General features: G+C 34.2%; 2 protein-coding genes and 1 long non-coding RNA gene across 3 annotated transcripts in view; 2 read left to right on the top strand and 1 right to left on the bottom strand.

The window, feature by feature from the left end:
• The window catches only part of LOC136031141 (ethanolaminephosphotransferase 1-like), a 67,817-nt gene extending 56,863 nt beyond the window's left edge, over nucleotides 1-10,954 (bottom strand). Inside the window, exon 1 of the mRNA XM_065710461.1 lies at nucleotides 10,859-10,954. Within this exon, the coding sequence (XP_065566533.1) occupies nucleotides 10,859-10,915 (57 nt within the window). The 5' untranslated portion in view covers nucleotides 10,916-10,954. The remainder of the gene's footprint in view (nucleotides 1-10,858) is intronic.
• The window catches only part of LOC136031143 (uncharacterized), a 343,784-nt gene continuing 325,678 nt past the window's right edge, over nucleotides 8,329-26,434 (top strand). The window contains exon 1 of the long non-coding RNA XR_010618434.1: nucleotides 8,329-8,394. This is a non-coding gene — a long non-coding RNA (uncharacterized LOC136031143). The remainder of the gene's footprint in view (nucleotides 8,395-26,434) is intronic.
• On the top strand, nucleotides 16,414-23,673 carry LOC136031137 (pre-mRNA-splicing factor SPF27-like). The gene is made up of 2 exons (XM_065710456.1): nucleotides 16,414-16,576; nucleotides 22,979-23,673. Exons 1-2 carry the CDS (start codon nucleotides 16,472-16,474, stop codon nucleotides 23,537-23,539), a joined length of 666 nt encoding a protein of 221 aa, XP_065566528.1. The 5' UTR covers nucleotides 16,414-16,471; the 3' UTR covers nucleotides 23,540-23,673.

Here is a 26,434-nt window from a genome sequence, read left to right as displayed (position 1 = left end):
TTCCGAATATTCTAAAAAATTATAAAAATAATAAATGGCTAAGTGAAAGAGCGATTCTCGCACCCAAAAATATAGACGTCCACGAAATCAACATTATTGTTTTGACCAAGATTCAAGACCAGGCAGTCCTTTACAAGTCAGTCGACACAGTTTTGGAACCAAATGAAGCGGTTAATTATCCATCTGAATTTTTAAATTCCATAGATCTTTCAGGGTTTCCACCACACGTGCTACAACTAAAAATAGGCGTACCAATAATATTGTTACGTAACATAAACCCACCAAAGCTTTGCAATGGCACTCGACTTGCCGTAAAAAAAACAATGGAAAACCTAATAGAGGCCACAATCCTGACAGGGCCTTTTGAGGGTGAGGCTGTTCTTATTCCTCGCATTCCCATGATTCCAACAGATCTGCCTTTTCAATTTAAAAGATTGCAATTCCCAATTCGATTAGCATTTGCAATCACCATTAACAAAGCTCAAGGTCAATCATTAGAAAAATGTGGTATTGATCTTAATACTGATTGTTTTTCCCATGGACAATTGTACGTTGCATGTTCGAGGGTCGGTAAACCTGACAATCTATTTATATGCAGCGAGAATTGGACAGCGAAGAATGTTGTATATTCGCAAGTTTTACGCAGTTAATTTGTATTTCGGAACCAAATGAAGCGGTTAATTATCCATCTGAATTTTTAAATTCCATAGATCCTTCAGGGTGTCCACCACACCTGCTACAACTAAAAATAGACGTACCAATAATACTTTTAAGAAATATCAACCCACCAAAGCTTTGCAATGGCACGCGACTTGCCGTAAAAAAAAAACAATGGAAAACCTAATAGATGCCACAATCTTGACAGGGCCTTATGAGGGTGAGGCTCTTCTTATTCCTCGCATTCCCATGATTCCAACGGATCTGCTTTTTCAATTTAAAAGATTGCAATTCCCGATTCGATTAGCATTTGCAACCACCATCAACAAAGCTCAAGGGCAATCACTAGAAAAATGCGGTATAGATCTTAATACAGATTGCTTTACCAATGTACAATTGTATGTTGCATCTTTGAGGGTCGGTAAACCTGACAATCTATTTATACGCACAGACAATGGGACAGCGAAGACTGTTGTATATTCACAAGTTTTACGTAGTTAATTTGTATTGTATCTATCTATCTATCTATCTATATAAAAACGAGTTGTGTGTATGCATGTTTGTTTGTTTGTAAAAAGAGCGTTTGCATATGACGTCATTATTAGTACATACGGCTTTGTATATGGACAGACAATGGGAAAGCCAAGAATGTTGTATATTCGCAATTTTTACGTAGTTTGAAACGCATATATAAATCTATCTATATTCACAGGTGGGACACAGGGACACAACTACAATGGCGCGTAACTAATATGGCGCGTAACTAATATGGCGCGTAACGACTTACGCGCGCGGGGGGGCTTGGGGGGGGCGCGAAGCGCCCCCACCAACTAGGTGTTGGGGTGGCGCGAAGCGCCACCCCAACAGCTAGTATATATATATATATATATATATATATATATATATATATATATATATACATTCACAGGTGGGACATACGGACACAACTACAATGGCGCGTAACTAATATGGCACGTAACGACTTACGCGCGCGGGGGGCGCTGGGGGGGGGGGGGGGTTGTTGGCGCGCGATGCGCCCCCACCAACTAGGTGTTGGGGTATATATATATATATATTATATTCCCTGTGTCCCGGTGTCCCCGTTGTAGTTGTGTCCCTGTGTCCCGGTCGTCATTTATATTCCCTGTGTCCCGGTCGTCATTTGTATCCCGCTGTCCCGGTCTGTATATACATTCGTTTTTTAGTTTTGTTTTTCTCCTTTATTTTTTTTCCTTTTTTATTTTTTTTCTTTTTTAGTTTATTTAGATTTTTTAGTTTTTTTATTAGTCTTTAGTTTTTTTTTCTTTTTAGTTTTTTTTGTAGTTTTTACCTTTTTTTTTAGTTTTTTTAGTTTTTTTTTTTTACTTATATCCTGGTCGTCATTTATACTCCCTGTGTCCCGGTCGTCATTTGTGTCCCGGTGCTTTGTTGATTGCTAATCGAACATTCCTTTTGTCCCGGTCGCTTTCTCTTTGAGTGTCGTCATTTATATTCCCTATGTGCCGGTGTCCCGGTCGTCATTTGTGTCCCGATGTCCCGGTCTGTAATTTCGTCAGTTGAAAACATGACGTCAGTCGACACACAAACATGACGTCACCCGACAGACAGACCCACACACACACAGACAACTTATTTTTATATATATAGATTGTTCCGAGTTTTCATCCGTCACGATGTCTAAGATTGAAAAGGATAAAGTTCAACTGGATGCAAAGTCAATTTATGTTTTTAACGACATGAAACTTGTGAATATACAACATTCTTTGCTGCCCCATTGTCTGTGCATATAAATAGATTGTCAGGTTTACCGACTCTTGAACATGCAACATATAATTGTCCATGGGAAAAACAATCCATATTCAGATCTATACCTCATGATTCTAATGATTGCCCTTGAGCTTTGTTGATGGTGATTGCTAATCGAACATTGCCTGTGTCCCCGTCGTTATTTATATATCCCCCCTGTGCCCCCGGCGTCACCGTTGTAGTTGTGTCCCTGCGTCCCGGTCGTCATTTATATTCCCTGTGTCCCGGTCGTCATCCCGGTATACATTCGTTTTTGAATTGGTATATGATGAAATAAATTTTTAATTTTTTCCCTTTTTTTCTTTTTAGTTTTTTTTATTGGTTTTTACCTTTTTTTAGGTTTTTTAGTTTTTTTTCTTTTTCTTTTTAGTGTTTTTTATTAGTTTTTAGTTTATTTTTAGTTTTTTTTTTTTTAGTTTTTTACCTTTTTTTAGTTTTTTTTAGTTTTTAAGCTCTTTTAGATTTTTTTTTCTTTTTAGTTTTTATGGCACTTGGTATTAACCAAGTGACATATAGCAGTCGCCAATTCTGTCGGTCTGTCGGTCTGTCGGTCCTGGTTTTGCTACTTTAGGCACTTCCAGGTAAGCTAGGACGATGAAATTTGGCAAGCGTATCAGGGACCGGACCAGACTAAATTAGAAGTAGTCGTTTTCCCGATTTGACCATCTGGGGGGGAGTGGGGGCCCGGTTAATTCGCAAAAAATAGAAAAAATGAAGTATTTTTAACTTATGAGCGGGTGATTGGATCTTAATGAAATTTGATGTTTGGAATGATATTGTGTCTCAGAGCTCTTATTTTAAATCCCGACCGGATCTGATGACATTGGGGGGAGTTGGAGGGGGAAAACCTAAAATCCCGGTTTTGCTACTTTAGGCACTTCCAGGTAAGCTAGGACGATAAAATTTGGCAAGCGTATCAGGGACCAGACCAGATTGAATTAGAAATAGTCGTTTTCCCGATTTGACCATCTGGGGGGGGGGAGTAGGGGCCGGTTAATTCGGAAAAAATAGAAAAAATGAAGTATTTTTAACTTATGAGCGGGTGATTGGATCTTAATGAAATTTGATGTTTGGAATGATATTGTGTCTCAGAGCTCTTATTTTAAATCCCGACTGGGTCTGATGACATTGGGGGAAGTTGGAGGGGGGAAACCTAAAATCTTGGAAAACACTTAGAGTAGAGGGATCGGGATGAAACTTGATGGGAAAAATAAGCACAAGTCCCAGATACATGATTGACATAATCGGAACTGATTTGCTCTCTTTGGGGTAGTTGAGGGGGGGGGAGTAATTCTTAAAAATTAGAAAAATGAGGTATTTTCAACTTACGAACGGGTGATCGGATCTCAATGAAATTTGATGATTAGAAGGATATCGTGTTTTAGAGCTCTTATTTTAAATCCTGACCGGATCTGGTGATGGGGGCGGGGAGTTGGGAGGGGGAAACCTAAAACTTGGAAAACACTTACAGTGGAGGGATCGGGATGAAACATGGTGGGAAAAATAAACACAAGTCCTAGATAGATGATTGACATAAATGGAACGGATCCGCTCTCTTTTGGGTAGTTGGGGGGGGGGGGGGTATTTCTGAAAAAAATGAGGCATTTTTAACTTACGAACGGGTGATCGGATCTCAATGAAATTTTATATTTAGAAGGATATCGTGGCTCAGAGCTCTTATTTTAAACCCGACCGGATCTGGTGACATTGGGGGGGGGGGGAGTTGGGAGGGAGAAACCTAAAAATTGGAAAACACCTCCAACGAGTGGAGGGATCGGGATGAAACTTGGTGGAAAAAAAACACGAGTCCTAGATACATGATTGACATAACCAGAACGGATCCGCTCTCTTTGGGGTAGTTGGGGGGGGGGGGTTAATTCTGAAAAATTAGAAAAAATGAGGTATTTTCAACTTACGAACGGGTGATTGGATATCCAGGAAATTTGATTTTTAGAAGGATATCGTGTATCAAAGCTCTTATTTTAAATCCTGACCGGATCTGGTGACATTGGGGGAAGTTTGGGGTGGGGAGACCTAAAATGATGGGAAACGCTTAGATTGGAGGGATTGGGATGAAACTTGGTTGGAAAAATAAGCAGAAGCCTTGCATACGTGATTTACATAATTGGAACGGATCTGCTCAATTGCGGGGGGGGGGGGGTAACTCTGAAAAATAAGAAAAATGACGTATTTTTAACTTACGAAGGAGTGATCGGATCTTCATGAAACTTCATATTTAGAAGGACCTCGTAACTCCGATATCTTATCTTAAATCTCAACCGGATCAAGCGTAATTGGGGGGGGGGGGCAGTTGGGGGACCGGAAATCTTAGAAAATACTTAAAGCGGTAAGATCAGGATGAAACTGGATGGAAAGAATAGAAACCTGTCTAAGATACGTGACTGACATAACTGGACCGGATCTGCTCTCTTTGGTGGAATTGGGGGGGGGGGGGTAATTTTGATAATTGAGGTATTTGTAACTTACGAAAGGGTGACCAGATCTTAATGAAATTTGATATTTAGAAGGATCTTGTGCTTTGAAGTTCTAATTTCAAATTCCGACCAGATCCTGTGACATTCGGGGGAGTTGGAGGGGGGAACCGGAATTCTTGGAAAACATGAAAATTGGAGTATTTATATCTTACGAATAGATGATCAGATCGTAATGAAATTTGATTTTTAGAAGGAATTCATGTCTCAGAGCTCTTATTTCAAATCCCGACCAGATCTTTTGACATTGTGGGGATTTGGAGGGGGAAATCTTGGAAAAACACTTGGAGTGTAGGAATCGGGATGAAGCTTGGTGGATAGAATAAACAAATGTCCTTGATACGTGATTGACAGAATCGTACTGGATTCGCTCTCTTTGGGGGAGTTGGGGGGAGGGGTTCAGTGATTTGGCGAGTTCGGTGCTTCTGAACGTGCTAGGGCGATGAAATTTGGTAGGCGTGTCAGGGAGCTGCACAATTTGCCTTGATAAAGTCGTTTTCCCAGATTCGACCATCTGGGGGGCAAAAGGGAGAGGAAAAATTAAAAAAAATTAGGTATTTATAACTTACGAGTGGGTGATCGGATCTTAATGAATTTTGATATTTAGAAGGACTTTGTGACTCAGAGCTCTTATTTTAAATCTTGACGGGCATTAAGCCTCTTATTTTCCGTTTTAAATCAATCTATTGATTCATAGAATTTTGTTAGAGCTCATACCATATGATCTCTTGGCTCTTAGCTCTTCTCGCCTCATCACAAGTGCCATATGAGCTCTTAGCTCTTGTTTTTGTAGTTTTTACCTTCTTTAGATTTTTGCTTCTTTTATATTAATGCTAAAGCCAAAGTTCGAACCTGGAACCTCTTCAACCTAGAACCTGGAACATAACGCCTTATCAACTCAGCTACATCGGCTGGAATACATTCGTTTTTGAATTGGTATATGATGAAATAATTCAGACGTCATATTATATGATGAAAAAATTTTTTAGTTTTTTTTTTCCTTTTTTCTTTTTAGTTTTTTTTTTTGGTTTTTACCTTTCTTTTAGGTTTTTTTAGTTTTTTCGTTTTTTCTTTTTAGTTTTTTTGTAGTTTTTATCTTTTTTATTTTTTTTTATTTTTATTCATATTTTTTTAGTTTTCTTTTACTCTTTTATTTTTCAGTTTTTTTCTTTTTTTAGTTTTTTTCTTTTTTAGTTTTTAGTTTTTTTTTAGTTTTTTACCTTTTTTTAGTTTTTTTAGTTTTTTTTAGTTTTTTTAGTTTTTTTAGTTTTTTAGCTTTTTTAGTTTTTTATTAGTTTTTAGTTTTTTTTGTAGTTTTTGCCTTTTTTAGTTTTTTTTTAGTTTTTAGTTTTTTACCTTTTTTAGTTTTTTTAGTTTTTTAGCTTTTTTAGTTTTTTTTTTCTTTTTATTTTTTTTTTGTAGTTTTTACCTTTTTAGTTTTTTTCTTCTTTTGTATTAGTGTGAAATAATTCAGACGTATATTCAAAAAATTATATTACAAAACCAATAGCTAATACCAACGAGCCTTAATCAAAAAGTGTTTTGAGGTTGACTGTCAAAAAACATAGCATATAAAACATGCTCTTGTCTTGTTTTTACCTGAATAAATATATATATATATATATATATATATATATATATATATATATATATATATATATATATATATATATATATATATATATATACATATATATATATCATGAAGAGAGAAATCACCAATGCTACAGCACAAAACACAAAAAAAAAAAAAAAAAAAAAAAAAAAAAAAAAAAAAGAGACAGAAGGAGAAAAGGAAGACTGTTTTCCTAAATTAGTGATTAATATAGACCAGCACTTGAATGAGGCCTTAACCCTACTCATCCATACAATCACATAGGTCAAACAGCATAGCCACACACAATCAACCATAAAGAATAATCCATGGACAGGCAGTCATGTCGTCAATAAGTATAAGTCATCATTTACCAAACAATAGAAAAAATAATATAGACAAATAATTCAGAGGCAACACCCAACATAAGGGCTCATCAGGAGAATACACTGGCCTATATAGGGTTTCGCCACTCTAAATTCTCTACCCAGCACAGTGTTGTGGCTCCCACAGAATATCCATGGCATCCCCGTGTCAGGTATCACCCCCAAAATACATGCCCATGAAAAAAAACAGCAAATGTAAAACAACCAAGTAAAACCAAAACAAGCTTATCCTATTAATATATCCCTCCCTTTAGCAACAATAGGTAAACTAAATATTATAAATTTTACCAAATCACAAATACTAACACATTGCAAAAAACCTGAATGAACTGAACAATTATAGAATACATCTTTACCATGTGGCTAATTTTTTAAAAAAATCCGCTCAATTAGAAACACAATTCAAAATAATGGCGCTGTGACAACTTTTCTCGAACCTCCGAAATTAGTTAAAAATTTCTTTAAGTATTTCTAGATAATTCTTTTGATATTTATTTAAAAGTTCGTTATAATGAAAACTAAATTTTTTAAATTGCCAAGTTAATTTATTTGCAGAAAAACCTCTTGATATCAGTTTTTGGCTTAAGATTTTACATCTATTTTTAAAATCAATATAATTACTACAAATCCTTGCATAACGAAGTAACTGTGAGAAAAACGCTGAATACGTGATATTTGAGTGTATATTACTTTCAGGGAATGGGAAACTAATCACTTCAAAATCAAAATCATCCATTTTATTATACATTTTAAAACTTATATATATATATATATATATATATATATATATATATATATATATATATATATATATATATATACATATATATATATATATATATATATATATATATATATATATATATATATATATATATATACATATATATATATATATATATATATATATATATATATATATATATATATATATATATATATATATATATATATATATATATGTGTGTATATATATATATATATATATATATATATATATATATTTTAGATACATGATTGTTCTATGTCTGATGTATTCACAAACAAAGCAGAAGGTTTTCTAACATGCAAGTAGGTAATATTTAGATGTCCATATGTCAGATACAGATTCTTCAAATCTAGTCTTGACACTTACACTGATTCTCTGCCTGCCTTGTTGCTGGTCACTGTAAAAGTAAGTCACACGAGAAACTAAAAATGTTGAATACAATTTAAAATTCAAATATTGAATTCAAATTAGAAATCTGTTGGGATCATTAGAGTAAGTGGCAGCTGTGCATCTTCTTCCCTGAAATTCCCATTAAAATCTTAGCTTTTATGACAATTTTCATTGTCTTTCCACAAAAATGCATGTGTTGTAGCAAAGTTGTGGTGGATCAATTTTTTGTAAAAAAAAAAAAAAAAAAAAAAAAAAAAAAAAAAAAAAAAAAAAAAAAAAAAAAAAAAAAAAAAAAAAAAGGTTGACATATCAATTTTCAATTAAAATGTGCATTAGCATGCTTGGGAGATTAAATGTTGAATAAACTTTAAATGTTGAATTTTGACACTATATAGCATTGGTTGTGATTCCAAACAAAAACAAGCATATTCATAAAAATGAAGTCAGGTTCAAAAGGATTGGATTGTTACCAGCTTATCTTGTTCCAAAAATTACTTTTATTTGTGTTGGCAGATTGCATTGTGTAAATTGCATTGAAGTGGAGAGGATCTAATCTCAAAGTGGTAAGGATTTAACCTCTGAAGTTATTATGACATTGTGGAACTCACTCTTAATTGGTGAATAAACATGACAGTTTTGAAACATTGTCATGAAATTGATAAAATGCAAAGAAATATAGGTCTGATTACTAGAGACTTTGCATTTTGTATAGTGAAAATTTTACCATTATAGTTTTATCGTATTTTTATATATAGTTAAGAGCTATGTCTTGCTTCATAAGGGGAAGGGGCAAAATTATAAGATAAGCAGGGTAAGGATTTATTCATTTTTCTAATAAAGAAAAACTCAAATCTAAGGAGTGAGGGTACACTCCATAACACGTGTTGCAAGGGCATGCAGCACCACAGCAACATGTGGCAGGGTAAGCTAGTATTAAATATATGCTTAGAGAGGACCTTTTGAGGAATGCTGGTTTTTCAATCAGCATTAGAACCCTCAAACTTGAATGACTATGGAATTTAGGCCCATTATCAACAAATTTGTCTTCTCAAGCAGAATTCAAGATATGGCAAATTTAGAAGTGGTGCTGGTGAAGAAGTATGAGTCAGGGTACTAATCTTTTACAGTTACAACATTCAAGTTCTTCATCTAAGCAGAACTGATTTCTCTTATGCTCAATCCTTATGAATTATACCAAAATATGATGAAAATATAATATTTCATTAACACAATTATGTTATCTTCCACAGGTTAGGTTAGGAGAAGTCTAATTGCCTCTTTTTTAGTCCTTGGCAAATCCCAAATTTTTATTTTAACATCCATGGTCAGACACTATAGCCTAAGTAAGTCAGACACTACTAGCCTAAATAAGAATTCTACTGATAATAGCCTATTTTGTTTTACAGAGATGTTTAGGTAAATAATTTGCTAGGTAAAATATGTTTATGCAAAATAACTTAGCTAGGATGATATGAACACACCACTTGATGCCTTTTCCTATGCTCTTTCATTGTTCAATAATCCTTTATGGAAAAATTCCATTTTGAACCCTAAATAGGGCCTTAAAAAATAAAACAGTCCATTTGCAAAAGTTTAAAAACATGTTTCTAATAAATAGCCCACTCTCTGCTGAGAAAAAAATTGTCATTCTAGGAGTGTTTGTTTTTATTTTCCTTGATCTTAAAGTAAGATGTTATTTTGAAAATAAATTTGTAAAAATTTTTGAAAAGAGCCTCAAACCCCTTGAAAATGACATAGGCTTAGCATAACTGACATCATTTAGAGGGGTTTCTAGCTTTTTTGAAACTTTCCCACAAATTTGTTTTCAAAATAGGCAAACATTTTGAATCAGCTGCAATGGGCAATTTTTTCTCACTTTCTAATTTTTTATAGAAACACTTTAAACACTTTTGGTTAAGCCACTATGGGCTGTTTGAACCTTTTAGGCTCTTTTAGGACTCATAATATGATTTACCTTCAGAAGCAATTATTAAATTATAAAAGAGCACAGCCTTAAAAAAAGCATCAAGTGATACAGGCTATTTATTTCAGCCTAGCTAAATTATGTTGTAAATTACAAAATTTACCAGTTTCATTTATAACAGGGTAAAATTCTAGTTAATTGACTTATTGCTATCTGAGAAAGGGTTTAGGTTAGAGAAATGAAACTTTCAGGGATGGTTGTACAGGCTAAAGTATGTCCTGGGAAGGTATTTTAAAGTACCCACCTCAACTCCTTCTCCCTCTAGAGGGCCCTGAAATTTGCCTACATGACAGGTCTATACCTATTGAAATTTTGAAAAACAACATTTTACCTTAATTTTCAGTTACTAGTTGCTTTTTCTCTGCCTTTAGTTCTGAAAATGCAATTCCTGTTATTTGAGTAAAACTTTGAGCCATAACAATGTTTTTTTTCGAAATTTAGGAAATGTATTTGCATACCTTTAAAACCTTGAGCAAAGTTACGAAGCTAAAAACAGTTTTGTTGTACTTTAATTAAGCAGAAGATCTATTTTGCAAGGTTTTGCTTTTATAACAAACATATTTTTAAATGTCATCAAAGGTCGGGGCCCTCTAGAGCAAGAAGGAGTGGAATCAGTTGCTTCAAAATACCTTCCTGGGACATACTTTAGTCTGTAGATTCATGCCTGAAAGTTTCATTTTCCTAACCTAAACCCTTTCTGAGATAGCAAGAAGTCAATTAACTAGAATTTTACCCTGCAATTGTTTTTCTTATAGAATGGGAAAATAAAAGCTCACAAACCTTGTATTTACTGAATCCATGTAGTTGCTGCTCTGAAAGATATTCGTAGTCCAACATGGTTCCAAATTTTAAAGTGAAAACTAGGAATAAAATGCACTGTTGCATCTATAAATTTCCAGAGCCTGAAGAAACATTGCCCAAAAATCAATGAAATTCGTCAGTCCAGAATCTCGCATCCGAGTATGTCAATGAACACTAAGCTTTTGGCACTTTGAAGCAGCAACACTAGGATGTCATATTGTTCAAGTAAATCAGTCTAGATATGATTTAAGTCACATTGCGAGAGGTCTTCCTCAAGGCCCAATATTGAGTAATCTTCTATTCAACTTTAATGTCTCTGAATTTCAACTATCTCATACATCATTTGGCCTTTGTGCAAATGATTTGATTATTTGAAAGTCCGGAAGGGATAATGGCCTTCTTCAAATTCTTATTCAACAGGATATAAGATTAGTCTAGAGATTCTCCTTAGATTTTGACTCCAGATAACTTCAGATACCAGGTATAATTCTCGTGAACTCTGGGAGCTCTCTACAGGGAATCCATGCCGGAAAGGTAACATAATAAGATCCACCGTCACTAATCTGATTTTCATGTCGAATATATTGGGTTTTATCTACGGTCCTTCACTAAATTGATCATTCAACTAAACCCCCGTAACATTCACCTCCCCCCGACTAAGCTCCACGTAATAATTTGGGGCATGCAGAAACTGTATGAAACTAAATTGAAACATAGTATGCCCACACAGGTTTCCAAGTGGACGCATCAGAAACGCTTCAGGAATAGTTGATGGTATTAAGCTGAAACTTTCAGTGTGTGTTGAAGGGGATGTTGAAGATACTAAAGGTGCTTTGTGCATACTGCTAATAATGCTGCTACAACTATTGCTACTGCGCAAGCTAAAGGAATTAAGAGGAAGCTCTTAAGAGATACTTAGGCATATTTTGAACAAAATTAGAACAAACTATGTGTATTTGGACTTTCAAATTAGTGACAAAGCAATATCTGAAGAACACATTATATTTTTAAGGTAGACGTTTAAGGGTAAGCTGTATGGTATTTTTAACTATCAAGAAGGCACTATGTGTATACTTTTAATTCTATCACTATAGTTACTGTAATAACGCTAAGGGTATTATTTTGAAACTCTCCTGGAACATTTAGGAGGAGTTTAAATTAAAAGAAAGAACTGTATGCATGCAGGTTTTCAAAATGGTACATATACAATTACATAGGTACAGTCTTGTGGGAAATACTTTCAAAATGTAGTTAGTTATAAATGCAAATTGCTCATTCGTAAACTAATCCCGGTATATCCCATCTTCCCTTGAAACAGGCATGGATACAAATGGCTGTTAGGGTGATCGCCCCTCCCAATCAAATTTCTTAAGAGCCCTTCCTATATTATGCTATTGATTACTATATACGAGAAATGTGGGCTGAAAAATCGAATGTTTTCTGAAATAAAAACAATGAAACAGATCACCACAATAAAATTGTTTAAAGATGGTATGTGTTATAAACATAAGGCTGGAACATTCCTGCGCTGTAAGGGAAAGCCCAAGGGAGTGCACACCCAAGACAAGAAGCTTGGACAGTGACAATGCTGGGGCCTTTATAAGCATGGAAGGGTTGATATCACTTATCACTGCTCCTCGGAGACAGAGACACAGATAAAGCCTAGGTAATACATACGTTAAAATGGAATAATTTTATTTCCATTAATGAACTTTAAATAATTCAAGACTCCTTCGCCAACGCTGTAAATGTTTTCCACCTTGCTATCAGTCACACAAAATTATATAATGTACCTTGACAATGATGCCGATTCACCTACTAGCAATCAAATATTCATTTCGCGGTATAACAAAGAGTACCCTAGGGGATAGGGAGTGGCCGCATGCAATAAATCCAAAAACCGTGTTCACCAAAGGCTACCATTTATTTTAAAACATAAAGTTCAAAAAAAGTAGCTCTTAAGAAGAATATTCACACAATTGCAATTTTTGCAACAAATCAATAGAAAACACCAATAAAAAATTTTTCCTATGATTCAAATATGTTACATGCAATTAGAGAGGTCTATTATTGGCATAAATAAAGTTGTCTCTCTGAAAAATTAAAAAAAAATAGCTCTTAAGTGGACTTTTCCCACTGCATTAGTGAATACTATGGGAAATGTTTGAGTGCATTGTCACGAAAGTCGGAAATTAGATTCCTTTGAAGTATCGAAAAAATTCAACTCATATGACGGTGGATATTCGAGAGTGACATTTCCAGAGAAGCTAGTGCTCAAAGATAATTCAAGCCTCAAATTAATAGCTGATGACGAAGGGTAACTTTCCGCATATGGTTCTGGTAACACGGATTTTTTCTTACTGATATCCCGTTGATATTATGAAATAAGAAATGTGGAATATGTATGCAGTTAATTATTTTTGTTTGCTAAAGGTGAACGAATATTTTTTCTATGTTAGTCTTTTGTAATTAGCAGTACGAGAGTGAATTCAAAATAAACGAAGCGGTAAAAATCGTTTGCAGTCTTGCTTCTTTGGATATCTTTTAAACTCAGAGACATATGAACGTAAATCATAGGATTTTGAAATATTTCCTTGGGCCACTTTCCTCCTGCTGCCATCCATTCATTTTCAATCACAAATGGCGACACGTTTTGAGTACCTCAAGTACTGCTTTCTATTCCGTTTTAGTTATAGCTGGTAGCATAACTGAATTTTAAGGTAGGTAACGTCGGATTAACTAGTTAAGTAGGATTAGTTTGGTGTCACCTAGCGTGGCGCGCCAAACCATCCATGTGATCACTTTCCATCTATGATTGAAAATTAATGAAGGGAGACACACTTTCTTGAAATACTATTCAAGAAATATTCTTTAGTAGTAAAAAAAAACAGAAATAAGAAACAAGAGATTTCTTGAAAATACAATTCTTGAAATACTATATTTACTATTTAGAATAAGATAAAAGTGTTTATCCTTCTAGTGTACAATTAACATTCATCGGAAACAAACGATAAACCAACTATTGTCTATGACTAACCAAAGAATGTATGTATGTGGTTGCATACAAAAATCAATCCAAAAACTATGTTCATCAGTTTAAGAGGACTTCTCACACTATATTCCAATTTTTTGATACAACTCTGTATAAAACACCAAAAAAAGATGTTTAATGGTTGAATTATGTATCATGCAATCAGAGAGGTCTAGTTCTAGTTTTGAAAAGTTTGTCTCTATGAAAACATAAAAAAAAGTAGCTCCTGAGATCTTGGGAAAATTCAGATCTGAAGTTCATTTGTTTTCTTCTTTGAAAAATTTGGATTTAAAGAGTAACCTTTTTTGCCTCTTTGGAAAATTTAAGAGCCGAAGGGTAACTCAAACTCTTATACATCTCCTATGAGCCCGATAATAGTACCTATTTCTACGAAAATTGCTGTTCGTTTATTTCTGACTTTGGTAACAGTTCCTGAAAATTCCCCCTCTTGCGTCTGTGACTTTGGTAAAAAAAACTAAAAAAAATTCCAATTGACGTTTCTGACTTGGTAACAATCCCTTGGTTCTGATTTGGTAAAAGAAATTAGTTTGCCTATCTCAGAATCTAATAAATTCCCCCTCTGAGGTCGGTAGCAGTGCTTGTATCTCTAACAATCCCTGTTCTTACATCTCTGACCATTAAAAAGTCTGTTTCGTTTTTGTTTAGCTCCTTAAAAGACTATTGCTTAAAATCTAAGAAATAGTCAAAAGAAAAAAATTATTGTAAATATTAACCAAAACCATTCTTATAACAGCCATCAGTAATGAGATTTGGTATGAATCGAAAATTCATACCAAATCTATTGGTTTGGTCTTCTTGATATTTTTCTAGCATACTATACTTCCTTTTCATATATTTTTGTTGTGCTTTTGACTTTTTCTTGGAGTGTTCGTGGTATCCTTTCTTACAATAATTTCTTACTCGACAAAACTGAAGCTGAGTTTCTCTCCAACCTATTTGGTTTCATTTCATTTAATGTTTTTCTCCTCATCTCTTCACGACTCCCTTCATCTTTTCCATTGTCCATGTGTTCTAAATTGGCCGCATTAGACTCAAAAGAATCAGTGAAATAATGATATTAGCATTTACAGACGCTACAATCGCATTAAAACGTGTTTTATTTCACTATTTTCATCCATCGAAGTTTAGTTTGGAACTAGGAGAGTGACTGATAATGATAAAACGCTGTCTGAAACATGTCACTGGAGAGACAGTGAGTTCTCTTGAAGCATAGATAATGCCTGGAAAATTTCTACTGACATGTCTCTTACTTTAAACAAAAATTCAGTTCGCTCGTTTCTGACTTTTGAAGAAAAGATCCTGTTCACCTATCTGAGACTCTAGTCCACAACCTGTGGGGCCCGGTAGTAATGCCCATGTCTCTAAAAATTCATGTTTTTACGTCTCAGACTTTTGTAAAGTCTCTGAAAATTCCGATTGATGAGTCTCTGACTTTTATAAAAAAAAAAATTGGGTTTGCTCCTTTTTGACTCTGGAAGAAAAAATATTTTTTTCATCTATCTCAGACTCCTGGTGGAGAAAGGATAATAACCTAGAATAGCACATTACCTTTGAACATGGACTGTTCTAAAAAAAAAAGACTGGTTCAGCATAAATATATTTATGGCTTAAACACATTCAAAGGGATTTCTTTTAAAAAAATACATATTTACATAAGAACAATGCTTAAAGTTTACTGTTAATCATCCACAATTATACATAAATAATAGTTTTTATTGTGTGGTATTTACTTCTCACGATCCGGTATGTCCCTTGGTAACCACTGCGCGAAGAACCTAACCTCGTCTTTGGGATGGTGATAAATCCCTAAGCTTTTCTAAATGGAAAAGTGGAATTTTAGGGTCAGAGTTTTGAATTAAAACTTTATTTGAAGGCAAGTTACCCTTAACATACAGTGCTTCAGCTCTGAAAAAATTACTTTTTCTCTGATTTCTTCCTGAACAGTTCTCAATTCCTTGCCACTTATATTATGTAATTTTCTATGAGTTCTTTGGGGTGCCTGTTTGACTGACTGTAACTCAAACAGAATACATTGTTCGAAATATGGCTCTTTTCCGCTTTATAGGACTGTATTAAAAGAGAAGTTGAGATGACTTGAAGATGTAGTCTAATTGAAGGACAACGGATTGTATAAGATTACCGCTTTGAGTCAAATGAAGATTGGGATGCATTCCTAATGTCATTTACATATTGAAACGCTCAGTGTTGGTGCTTCGAGATGAAAAGTTCTTTCTTGTAGCTGAGTTGATATTTAGTTCAGGAAAATTACATTTTCCGTTACAAAAGAAATGCAGTAAATGACCTTTTCTTCTCGAAGCTTTTACCGACGCAGGCTAAACCTTAATATAAAGCTAATGAATAATCATTTTTTTCATAGGATGAGGTAAATGTAAATATGATTCTCTAAATTAAACCGGTGATTTTCTAAATGTTTTGATGCGTTTGTTTTTGTAAAACAAAAACAATTAGCCACGATGTTATGCAAACGCGCCAACACATAAGAAAACACATCCGTCCGTACATATTTGAAATTTATCAGCATGCCTGTACCATCATTAAAAGGTTCTTCTCAGCCGTCTTCCATATTTATTGATGCTTTGCCATACATTGATCAAGGCTATGATGAGCCAGGAGTGAGAGAAGCGGTAATATTGCATGTTTTTTTAAGTGTTCAAACCACTAGGCTTTTATTGTATTGTATATGAACCATTAGTTTTGATTGCTGTGGACCAAGCTTCTTTTACTATTGTGATCCAGAATGTTAAATTGACTTATGAGATTGGTAATAGAGTATTTTACTGCTTTTAAGATGCTATATTGGGGTGAAGTTCTTGTTAAGGGGCTGCTTGCTCAGTTGTGCCAATTGGGTGAATTTCCCAATTAACTTGCTAATGAGATATGTTAGCTAAAATAAACATGCTGTACGATCAAAATTTCACCTTGAACCTAAAAATAACATTCATTTGTGTTAGGCAATAGCTCAGTTTTGTCACAAGCTGTCAACTGGAAACTATGCTGCAAAGCAGCATAGTTTCCATACTATACTACTTGGAAATGCTAATTCTGGGAGTGAATCCAATTCTGGGCGACCCTCCTCCTCCATGGGGCAAACTAAAAATGCATAAAGTGGGCTTGCTTACATGTGACATTACCTATAAAATGAAGTGTATTTGTCCATGAGCACTGCTGGCAGCAAGGCAAGGTCTGTGTTCTATATTTATCTAATAAACCTTGTTTGATTTTTTTTTCTTGATTTTATCACTCTTTGTTGAATAAATGTAGAATACAGACCTTGCCCTGCTGCCTACAGTGCTCATGGACTAAAACACTTTGCTCTATAGGTAATATTACCTATAAGCAAGCCCACTTTATGCATTTTTTGTTTGGCTCAGAGGGTCAACCAGAAATGGATGCACTTCTCTAATAATGACAAAGATGCAATATGTGATTATTAGACAGCTTATGATGAAACTAAACATTTACCAAAATTAACTTTTCCCCTTCCTCTTAATATGCAAATACACTGAATTATATAATCACATCAAAATTTCTATTATTTTACAAATTATTTAATCAGTTTGACGAAAAGAGTAATTTACAGAGAATGTGTATATATTTACAATTAAGGGTAGGCCTATATATTTGTAAAGTTTATTTTTAATGAAAGTGGATACTATATTTGGATTCAGGGTAAAATTCTAGTTCTAAAGATATGTATATTTCTTAGCTAGGCTTTGTTGTTAGTGAGTTTATCAGAAAGTTTACCACCAACTGAGGGTGAGCTCCATATGCTCCCTTTGGTTTTGAGAAATGTATTTTTGGGTGATTAGCCCAAATTATATATTTTCCATGTGTTCCACTAGGCTATGCATCTCTGGTTTCAACCCATGTATCTATAAATTGAATCAACTGTGGATTTGTAGTCAAAATGTGTTATGAAGTAAAAATTACTTTCTTAATATACTTCCTTCTCAATATTCCTAGGTCTATGCCTGTACTTACAATTCTAATATGATTAAACAATTAGAGTTATTGAGAACAAGATGTCATAAAATCTTAAAAACAACTTTGAAAATCCTAAAACACTTACTTATCTAATTCTTAATTCCTTCACTTTAATTTACCCCCTCCCCCAATGTGCAAGTATATTGCCCAAATTATATATTCCCATATATTTTGTCATATATCACTCTTGTTTCAGCTTACTACCTATAAAATGGTTCAATATTGATAAAATCAAGAATCACAAAAGTGTATAGAAAATATATAATTTTGGCTATTTGTTTGCACTTTAAGGGGGAGGGGTTGGGGTAAGGTAAGTTGCTTTTGGGAATGATATAAGTAAGTATTTTAGGATTTTTAAAGTTAATTTCAGGATTTATAGTGTTTCCTTCTCATTAGCAACACTTATACATTGATGCCACAATTCCTGTAGGATAAGATGCCCATTGCTCATACAGTGCATAACCTCAAACAAATATCTTGATTAATATATATATATATATATCTTTCCTAAACTTGGACAATAGTCTCCTAATCATGGGTATTTGCAGGGTGGTAGCTTGCTACTGGGCAAAAACATTGACTAAGAATCATTTACCTTATTTCTGATGACTTTAATAATGTAAATAATTCTGGTAAGAAAATTTGAACAAATCTAACCAGGCTGCTGAGATTTCATCAATGACTTTATTGGTCCTTAGACAAACAGCAAAATATTGTCATAGAGGAAATCATTCAGCAGATACTCAAGATTGTTGGAAATAACTCCTACTTTACCTATTGTCTAGACAATTTAGACAATAGTATCTTTAATGTAAAAGTTCCATAGTTGCACATTGAAGAGACATTAATGATGACAAGGCAAAAGTTTTGGTATGGTGTTCTGAAAAATGTTTGTTAAGCAAGGGCAAGATGGAAGATTATTGGAAATAACTCCTGATCATTCCTTACTTAGACTACTAGGCTACTGCCTAGATGTTTGCAGAGTGTTAACTCCTAGACAATCTTTTGTCTAGATTGTCTATGCAATAAATTGGTATTGCCTAGACAATCTTTTGATTATACCTAGACAACACTTGTACAATCTATTGAAACAGATGACTGTGACCAATCCTCAATGGATAACACTAAACATTTTGGACATACTTAAAGAAGAAGAAATGTTCTTTGCAGAATTAAAAAAAGGACTAATCATTCTAAAATTTATTACCACCTACTGCTGCTAACATAGAGAGCTAGATCAGCACCCTTTAAGGATTAAGATCTTGCTCAGAAGTATAATGAGGGAGAATAGGTTGTCAGGTAATTGCAATAAAAAAGTTCTTATTTTAGAAGAGCTATATTTTTTTAATATACATATATTATTATAAGCAAGTCATATTCTCATATGACCTTTAGCTTTTATTAGTAAATTCATTTGGAACAGAAATGAATATTAAATTTAAATTCTGAATCTAAAGGTATTTCTTTAAAAATATTATAGAATAAGGAACCTAATAGAATCACTCTAATTTGTGTGGCATGCTCCCTTATTGAAAGATTAAGGTTACTATATGAAAATATAAGCTTCAATGATTAGTGGTCCTTCCTCAATTTCAGCTTTAGATGAACCCTAGACACTACTAAATGGTCATTTTTACTTTAAACATCAATGAAAGCACTCCTATATGCCCTAGTATGTTGTATCAGTCCTGCCAGTCTTTAGTTTACTATAATAATGTTGGCCATCTTATCATCAAGCCAATACCATTTTAACTTATGGGACATTTCATGACCAAATGCTTTATTGGTTATAACTGAATTTACATGAAATTTACCTAGGCGGGATACCATCTGTTCCTATTTCTACCAACCTAGGCATTAAAATTTCTTAATAAAAATATTAAATTCCTACCTTTAATCCTGTGTAATTGTACTTGTAATTGTAAATAAAATATGTCTGATCCACTTCTACTTCGTTCCTTTTTGGTTTGTTTTCTTTTGTTTAGTTTTTTTTTATTGAGCTGAGGGAGGTTAAATTTTGCTAATGATTTTGAAAGATTTGTGTATGTGAGTTATTCATTAGTATGATTAGCAGATGTGATTAGTGAAGGTTTTCCTTTGAATTCAAAGGTAAGAAAAGTAAATCATTGAAGACCAAGTAAAGTAAATTCCTCAGCCTGGAATGACTTTGCTTCCAAAAGTGACCATAATGTGCCTTCAAATAATATTCATTCATTTATAAATTGAATAGCTGGCAATAATACAAATAATAATTCAAATATGCCCTCTATTACAACAACAGAAACCACCATAAAGACTGACAAAGGCTTTGCCAAAGCATTTGCTATTCATTTAAGAAAAGATGTACCCACAACCCACAGAGCTGTTAGGGGGGGGGGGGGGAGTTAACCAGATTAGCTACCCCAGGTGATGCAGCTGTGGAGGGGCATCATTGTGGGGGTTGTTACTTTGATCAAGTTTTCAGCTTATTGCTTATATTTGAGTTGGGAGGGTGGGATGCTATAATTAATTTTTCCCTGGTCACCATCAACCCTAGGCACAATCCCTACAGCACATAGGGTAAGGTCTAAAGTATGTAATTTGCATGAGAAAATGACTTTCAAGCAGGAACTAGTGTGTATCTTTGATAAATCAAATCTAAAGGAGACTTTAAGGATGGGCAAATCCCCTTCAGGGTCAGGAGAAGTTAGAATAAGTATCTAATGGATAGCTAAAGCAGGAGAAATTTTCCGTGATGGCTTAATTCATGAATACAAGTATGCATGGACTACAAAAGTATTCCCAAACATATGGAAGCTTCTTGAAAGGTTGCTGTGTAGAAGATTCCAGCAGTTTGTGAAAATTAAAAGAATTTTACCAAATCCCTTGGCTTGCTCTTTTTGCAGAGTTTAATACAGTAGATAATTTAATCCAAATATGCAGCTGCAAGAAACACAAAAAGCAGAGGTGAGGCGGTGGTGGTGGTATTAGTTGACTTTGAGTCAGCTTTTGCCTATGTTTGCAACAAATTCCTTAGATTGCTCCAAGCTACAATTTAATATTCAAATTCTAAAAGAGGTGGGTTTTCTGGACAAAGTCATGAAGTTCCTCTTCAATTACCTGTCAGATAGAAGTTACAAAGTTTGGATACAAAAGGAATTACCAAGTAATACTGCATTCTATATTGGTTTCCTTCTCCAACTGGGATACCCACTCAGCCTCCTTCTTTTTCTACCTGTTTTAAGAGAGCTTAAGTTTAGCAATAATTCAATCTCCAAGCTCAAATTTGCAGATGTCTTTATTATATGGTCAGCAGGTAAAGATGTAAACCCTATTACCTATAACATCAATGTTGCATTAGAGGAATGAGCAGCTACTCTGCTGAGTAAACCAGTTAACCAGAGGGAATTGGAAACTTACACTCTACATCCACCACCCACTAACTTTTTCACCTTATGGGCACAATATGCAGGAAACTTGAACAACCCAATACCTATCTCAGTACTATAGGAATGGAATTGTGGAAAAATTTTGATTCAGTTAACTACAATACATCAGTGGAAATTCTCATGAATTTCCTAAAAGGGTTCTCATGAACCCTTTTAGGTCCAGTTTTATTTCTTGGACTCTCCCTTCCTTGGACTTTCTGGGGACTCTCCCTTCTTCTGCCTGCCCAATCCCTTCTGAAATTTCAGTTAGCACTATGAACTTGCTGGTTGTTGCCATCTTAAACAACTTAAAATGGGATCATCCTGTGAATGATTCTTTAAAACGCACAAATACCACATTTTCTCTCTTCAAAGTCATTAAAAAATTCTTAAATCCCATTGTTTAAGAATATACGTTTTATCTGTATGCCCAATCCTGGAGCATGCCTATCCTTTTTGGCATCCTGGTATCTCCAGTGAATTGTCAGAACGAATAGAGGCAGTTCAAAAAAGGTTTCTATACTTTATCCCCCTCCCCCATAATATGCAAATATATGCCCTGAATTATATTGCCTATGTATTCCACCATGCATCACACTTATTTTTCTTATTGTTTTTTCATCTCAGTTGATTCAATTTGTAGATAAATGGGCTGAAACCAGAGGTGCATAGCCTAGTGGAACACATAGAAAATATATCATTTGGGCTAATTACCCAAAAATACATTTTTCAAAACCAAAGGGAGCATATGGTGCTCACCCTCAGTTGGTGGTAAACTTTCTGATAAACTCACTGTGTTCAGGTATAGATGTCAGAAATTTGAAGTCCTTTGTCTTTGACCGACTTTGCTGCAACAGATCCAAGTTTGAGAATTGAGATTTTTTTTTTCAGTTCTGTGACCTCTTAATACTTTGCAACAAAAAAAAAATCATAGAAAATCCTGGTTTTGGTAAAGGAACAGACCTAAGATGGAGCCAGGTGGCAAATAATGCTTTTGTTTTGATCTCCATGGTACTTTAATATAGTTTTATTAAATTGTCTTTAAAATGAAGTTAGAAGACCCAAGAACGGGAGAAAATGATGATTGACAGTCAAAAAACGGTATGGGAATATCAAATATATAATTAGTATTCATAACAAACATAGCATTCTCAACGAATGTTTTAATTTATTAGCTGCAGTGTAAGCTGAAAGAACATGTCATTTGAGCTTTAAGTCATTGTAGTAAGATATGTAACTTCTGTAGGGGAGAATTTTCTCTGGGGGAATGTGCCAGGCACCGTTTTTACATCTAAAATCCACATCACCAAGCAAAACTCGCTTCCTTTTCGAATTCAAAGCAACAAAAAACTTTCTTACACCAAGGAATTTATTAATGATCATTAAGCTACTAATATTTCGTTTTTCTAAGTTAAATTTGCATAAATTTGATTTTTTAAAACTATATTCTTATTCACTTTCACTTTTTTTGTTAAAAACCAGATCACTAGAATTTCTTGCTTTTAAACCGCTATGGGTAATGAAAGAATCTTATAATATTTGCAAATAAAATGCCAAAAGTTTGACTACAAGGAAAATACACTTATCTGAGCCTAAAACTAAGTTTGTCAACATTATTAATATTTTTGTTTCCAGGCTTTCAAATTAATTGAAGAAGAAATGAGAACTTTCAGACCTAGTCGGAACTACTTGGAACACCTTCCTCCCTTGAACCTGCATTCATTTGAGACAGTTCTGATCAAAGCTGAAATGGAAAGGCTTCAAAAAAATCAACCAATGGATGTACTAAGTATGAAGAGATATGAACTTCCCCCACCTCCTCCTGGAAGAGCATCAGATCTAGTTGCTTGGACAGAATGTGTTGATAATTCCTTTGCTCAGCTAGAACATCAAATGCTGCGAATTACTAATTTAGAACTGATGTTAGAAAACGGTTGTGAAGCATGGAAGAGTCATATAAAGCTCTTAACCACTATGGCTAATGAAGAGCAGAAGAAACTACATGATATTCGAAAGCAAACTCAAGAGATTAATTGGGATAGGAAAAAGAGTCAGCTAGATGCTGGTGAAAAATTCAAACAATTAGAGACATCTTGGGTTGGCCTTGTCTCAAAAAATTATGAAATTGAATTAGTCTGTAATGATCTCAGAAATAAGATCGCTCAGGCAAAAAAGTCTAAAGGGCTTCAACAGTGAATCTTTATTTTACTTCTTCTTGTTCAGTCAAGTAAACGATCTCTTAATTTCCCTTGTTTCTCCTTCGTTGATGGAATAGGCCCTATGTAGTAAATTTTTTCTGCTTTTGAATAAAGCCTTATTGTACATTCTCCTTTGATGAATGATGATAAGTATTGAAAATAAATATAAGCGTGTGGGAGAGTCACATAGGGTAGTTTTTGTAGTCGTGTTTTGTTGGAATTACAATAGGCTTGAAATAACAAAATGAAATCTAGCAACACATAAGGCTTTGGTTCTTTTCAGTTTTGTTGGTAGTGGTAATGACTACTTGCAAATTTGCAGTGAAACTTCTGCTGTAAAACAATATAAAACAGTGTTTCTAGTTGAGCACAGTTTAGCATTTAGCTGAAACTTTGTACCTCTCTCATGCTTCTTCTTTGTTTTCATTAGTTTTTAGCACTTCTTGAATAATTACAAATACCAATCCAACCAACTCCATCCAACCAATCCATACCAACTCCATCCCATTTAACTCAAACCTTGTACATCTCAAATGAAATGCATCTTAACCCATGTTCAACCCAGCCCCCTGGCAATGGAGCCTCATTTGACTCAATCCTGTTCATCTCCCTCAGTTAACTCTTTACCATCCAACTCAACCACCTATGCGTCACAGGCCCATTTCATTCAGCCCCCCATGTAACTCAACCTCCTTAAAGTCGATGTTCATTCAATTCCACTTAATCCTCCTTCAGTTCAACCAAATCAACTGAAACCCTTCTTAAGTTAATCACCCTTATAATTCACCCCATGTTACTCAATCTCATGTAACTCATTTCCATTCAACTCAGCCTTTTGGAAATCCTCCCCCATTGTGAACTGAACCTTTTCTGATACAACTCGATTCCAGTGTGAATTCACAATTCAATAATGTCATTGAAAAATGTAACTCAGCCTGTTTATTCCAGTTTTGTGGTTTGTCTGGACAAGTACAGAGGAGTGAGTTAACTAATAGGTTTGTGCAATCAAGGATCAGAAAATGGTGTTTGATGAAATCAAAATCACATATAGTCATTAATAAGAAAATACGTTATCCAATCAAGGTTTTTTCGAACAGCCATATCAAAACCTAAAACGAACAGAAATAAAATCGTCAAATGATTCAAGCTTAGAACAAACTGAAATGACTATGAATGAATAAATGAACCTCAAGACGAAATTAAAATAGATGTTCAAAACAAACATAAAGGTAACAGATACTAATCTCTGCGATGAATTCTAAAACAAGCTGAAATTAAAAAGAAGAAGCAACTCAAACTTAAGTCAAACTGAAATTCCCAAAGTAAAAACATGGCTATCCCTCTAAGAGCTCTTAAGGCTAGAGTGGCAGTTGCACTTAATTGACAAGAAAATATATTTTAAACATTCTTGTATCATTATAACACTGAAAAATAGTAATTGCATAGACCATGTGCACAACTTTGCTGATTTTGATGGTTTGTATTATTTTTTCTACTTTTTTCTCATCACGAGTTGGTTCATAAAGCACATTAAAAAAAAACAAAAAAAAACGCAATTTCATGGTAGCAATTATTGTACTCGGAAAGAGCGTTGGATGGCAAATTGAATAATTTGTTTATGTTACGACTTAATTCCTCAAAGAATTTACTGACGTTAATACCGTTAAATTAATTTACTTCAATATTTGCACTCTTGGTCCTTAAGTGTGAATAAAAATAATCTGTTTGCACCCTGCAGTCGTCCCTAAATAGGTAAGTTATGCTGTGAAATATGTCGGCAGAAGACTGTCAAAATTTATCGTAGATGAGGAAAGAGAAGGTATATTGTGGAAAATGTTTCTATATAGGACAAAACAAATAATTGACACTCAAAACGAGTGATTAATTGATCGCATTTCAATAATTGCAATGCTTAGCTTAGTTCTTTTTAGTTTTAACTTAATACATTTTTTCTCGCCCATATTCTTGCACAGAAATATCTCCCCAATAAGTCTAACAAAATCTTTGTTTTACTTCGAGCATAAACCCTGTAAAATTATCAAAATTTCAGATATGATCTTATGCCAGTGGCGGATCCAGGTGGGGGTGTGGGTAGGCGTGCCCCCCTTGAGGTAATGGTGGATTTGGGATTGGGACAGCTTGCTCTGGATAGGGTTAGGATGAAAAAAGTAATTTTTTGTAAATGCCTTTCAATAGTTGAGTTATTAATAAGTTTTTGATTGTTAAGACTGTTTCTTTTTGCAAACAAGTTTGAAACAAAGTTTCAGATACTTTGTGTGGTCTCTGTTAGATTTTACTTCTGACGCATATCGCATAAAAGTATTTAATTAAATTTACATTTATCAAGAGAATCTGTCCGTATTACCACAAAAGCCCACTGGGAGGTGAAAATCTTCCTTTTGTAATAACAAGGAGGGGAAATTTAAATTCCTAACTTCTTTAGGCTGTCAAAATGATGTTTCAGGATTGTGTTGTCACAACGGGGCTGAAAAATTAATATTTAAAATGCTTTTTACTGTCAAAATTTGTTTTCGAGTCTTGCTATGGCATAGGTGAAGAAATTGATATCATTGCTTTTTTTTGCTGTCATAAAATTTGGGTTTGCTTTTCTTGCGAAGCGGGTGGTTATCTCAACATTGTTGTTTTTAGGGGGATTTATATAATAGAAAGTAAATATGAGAAGTGGATACATATTATTTCTTTACGTTTTGGATTTCGGCGAACAAATGATGGCCACTTTATTTCCTATTTTCATCTAATTAAAGCTCTCCGTTATATGACTTATCATCTATCCTAAAACATTAAAATAAAGGCCAAACTCTAGAAATATCTAAACTTTCATAAAAGTTCGTATAAGAATGCCCTTAAAACTAAGTATATGAGTCGAAATAGT

The sequence above is a fragment of the Artemia franciscana genome, chromosome 9 (genome assembly GCF_032884065.1).
Source record: "Artemia franciscana chromosome 9, ASM3288406v1, whole genome shotgun sequence".
NCBI lineage: Eukaryota > Metazoa > Arthropoda > Branchiopoda > Anostraca > Artemiidae > Artemia > Artemia franciscana.
This window is presented reverse-complemented; position numbering and strand designations above follow the sequence as displayed.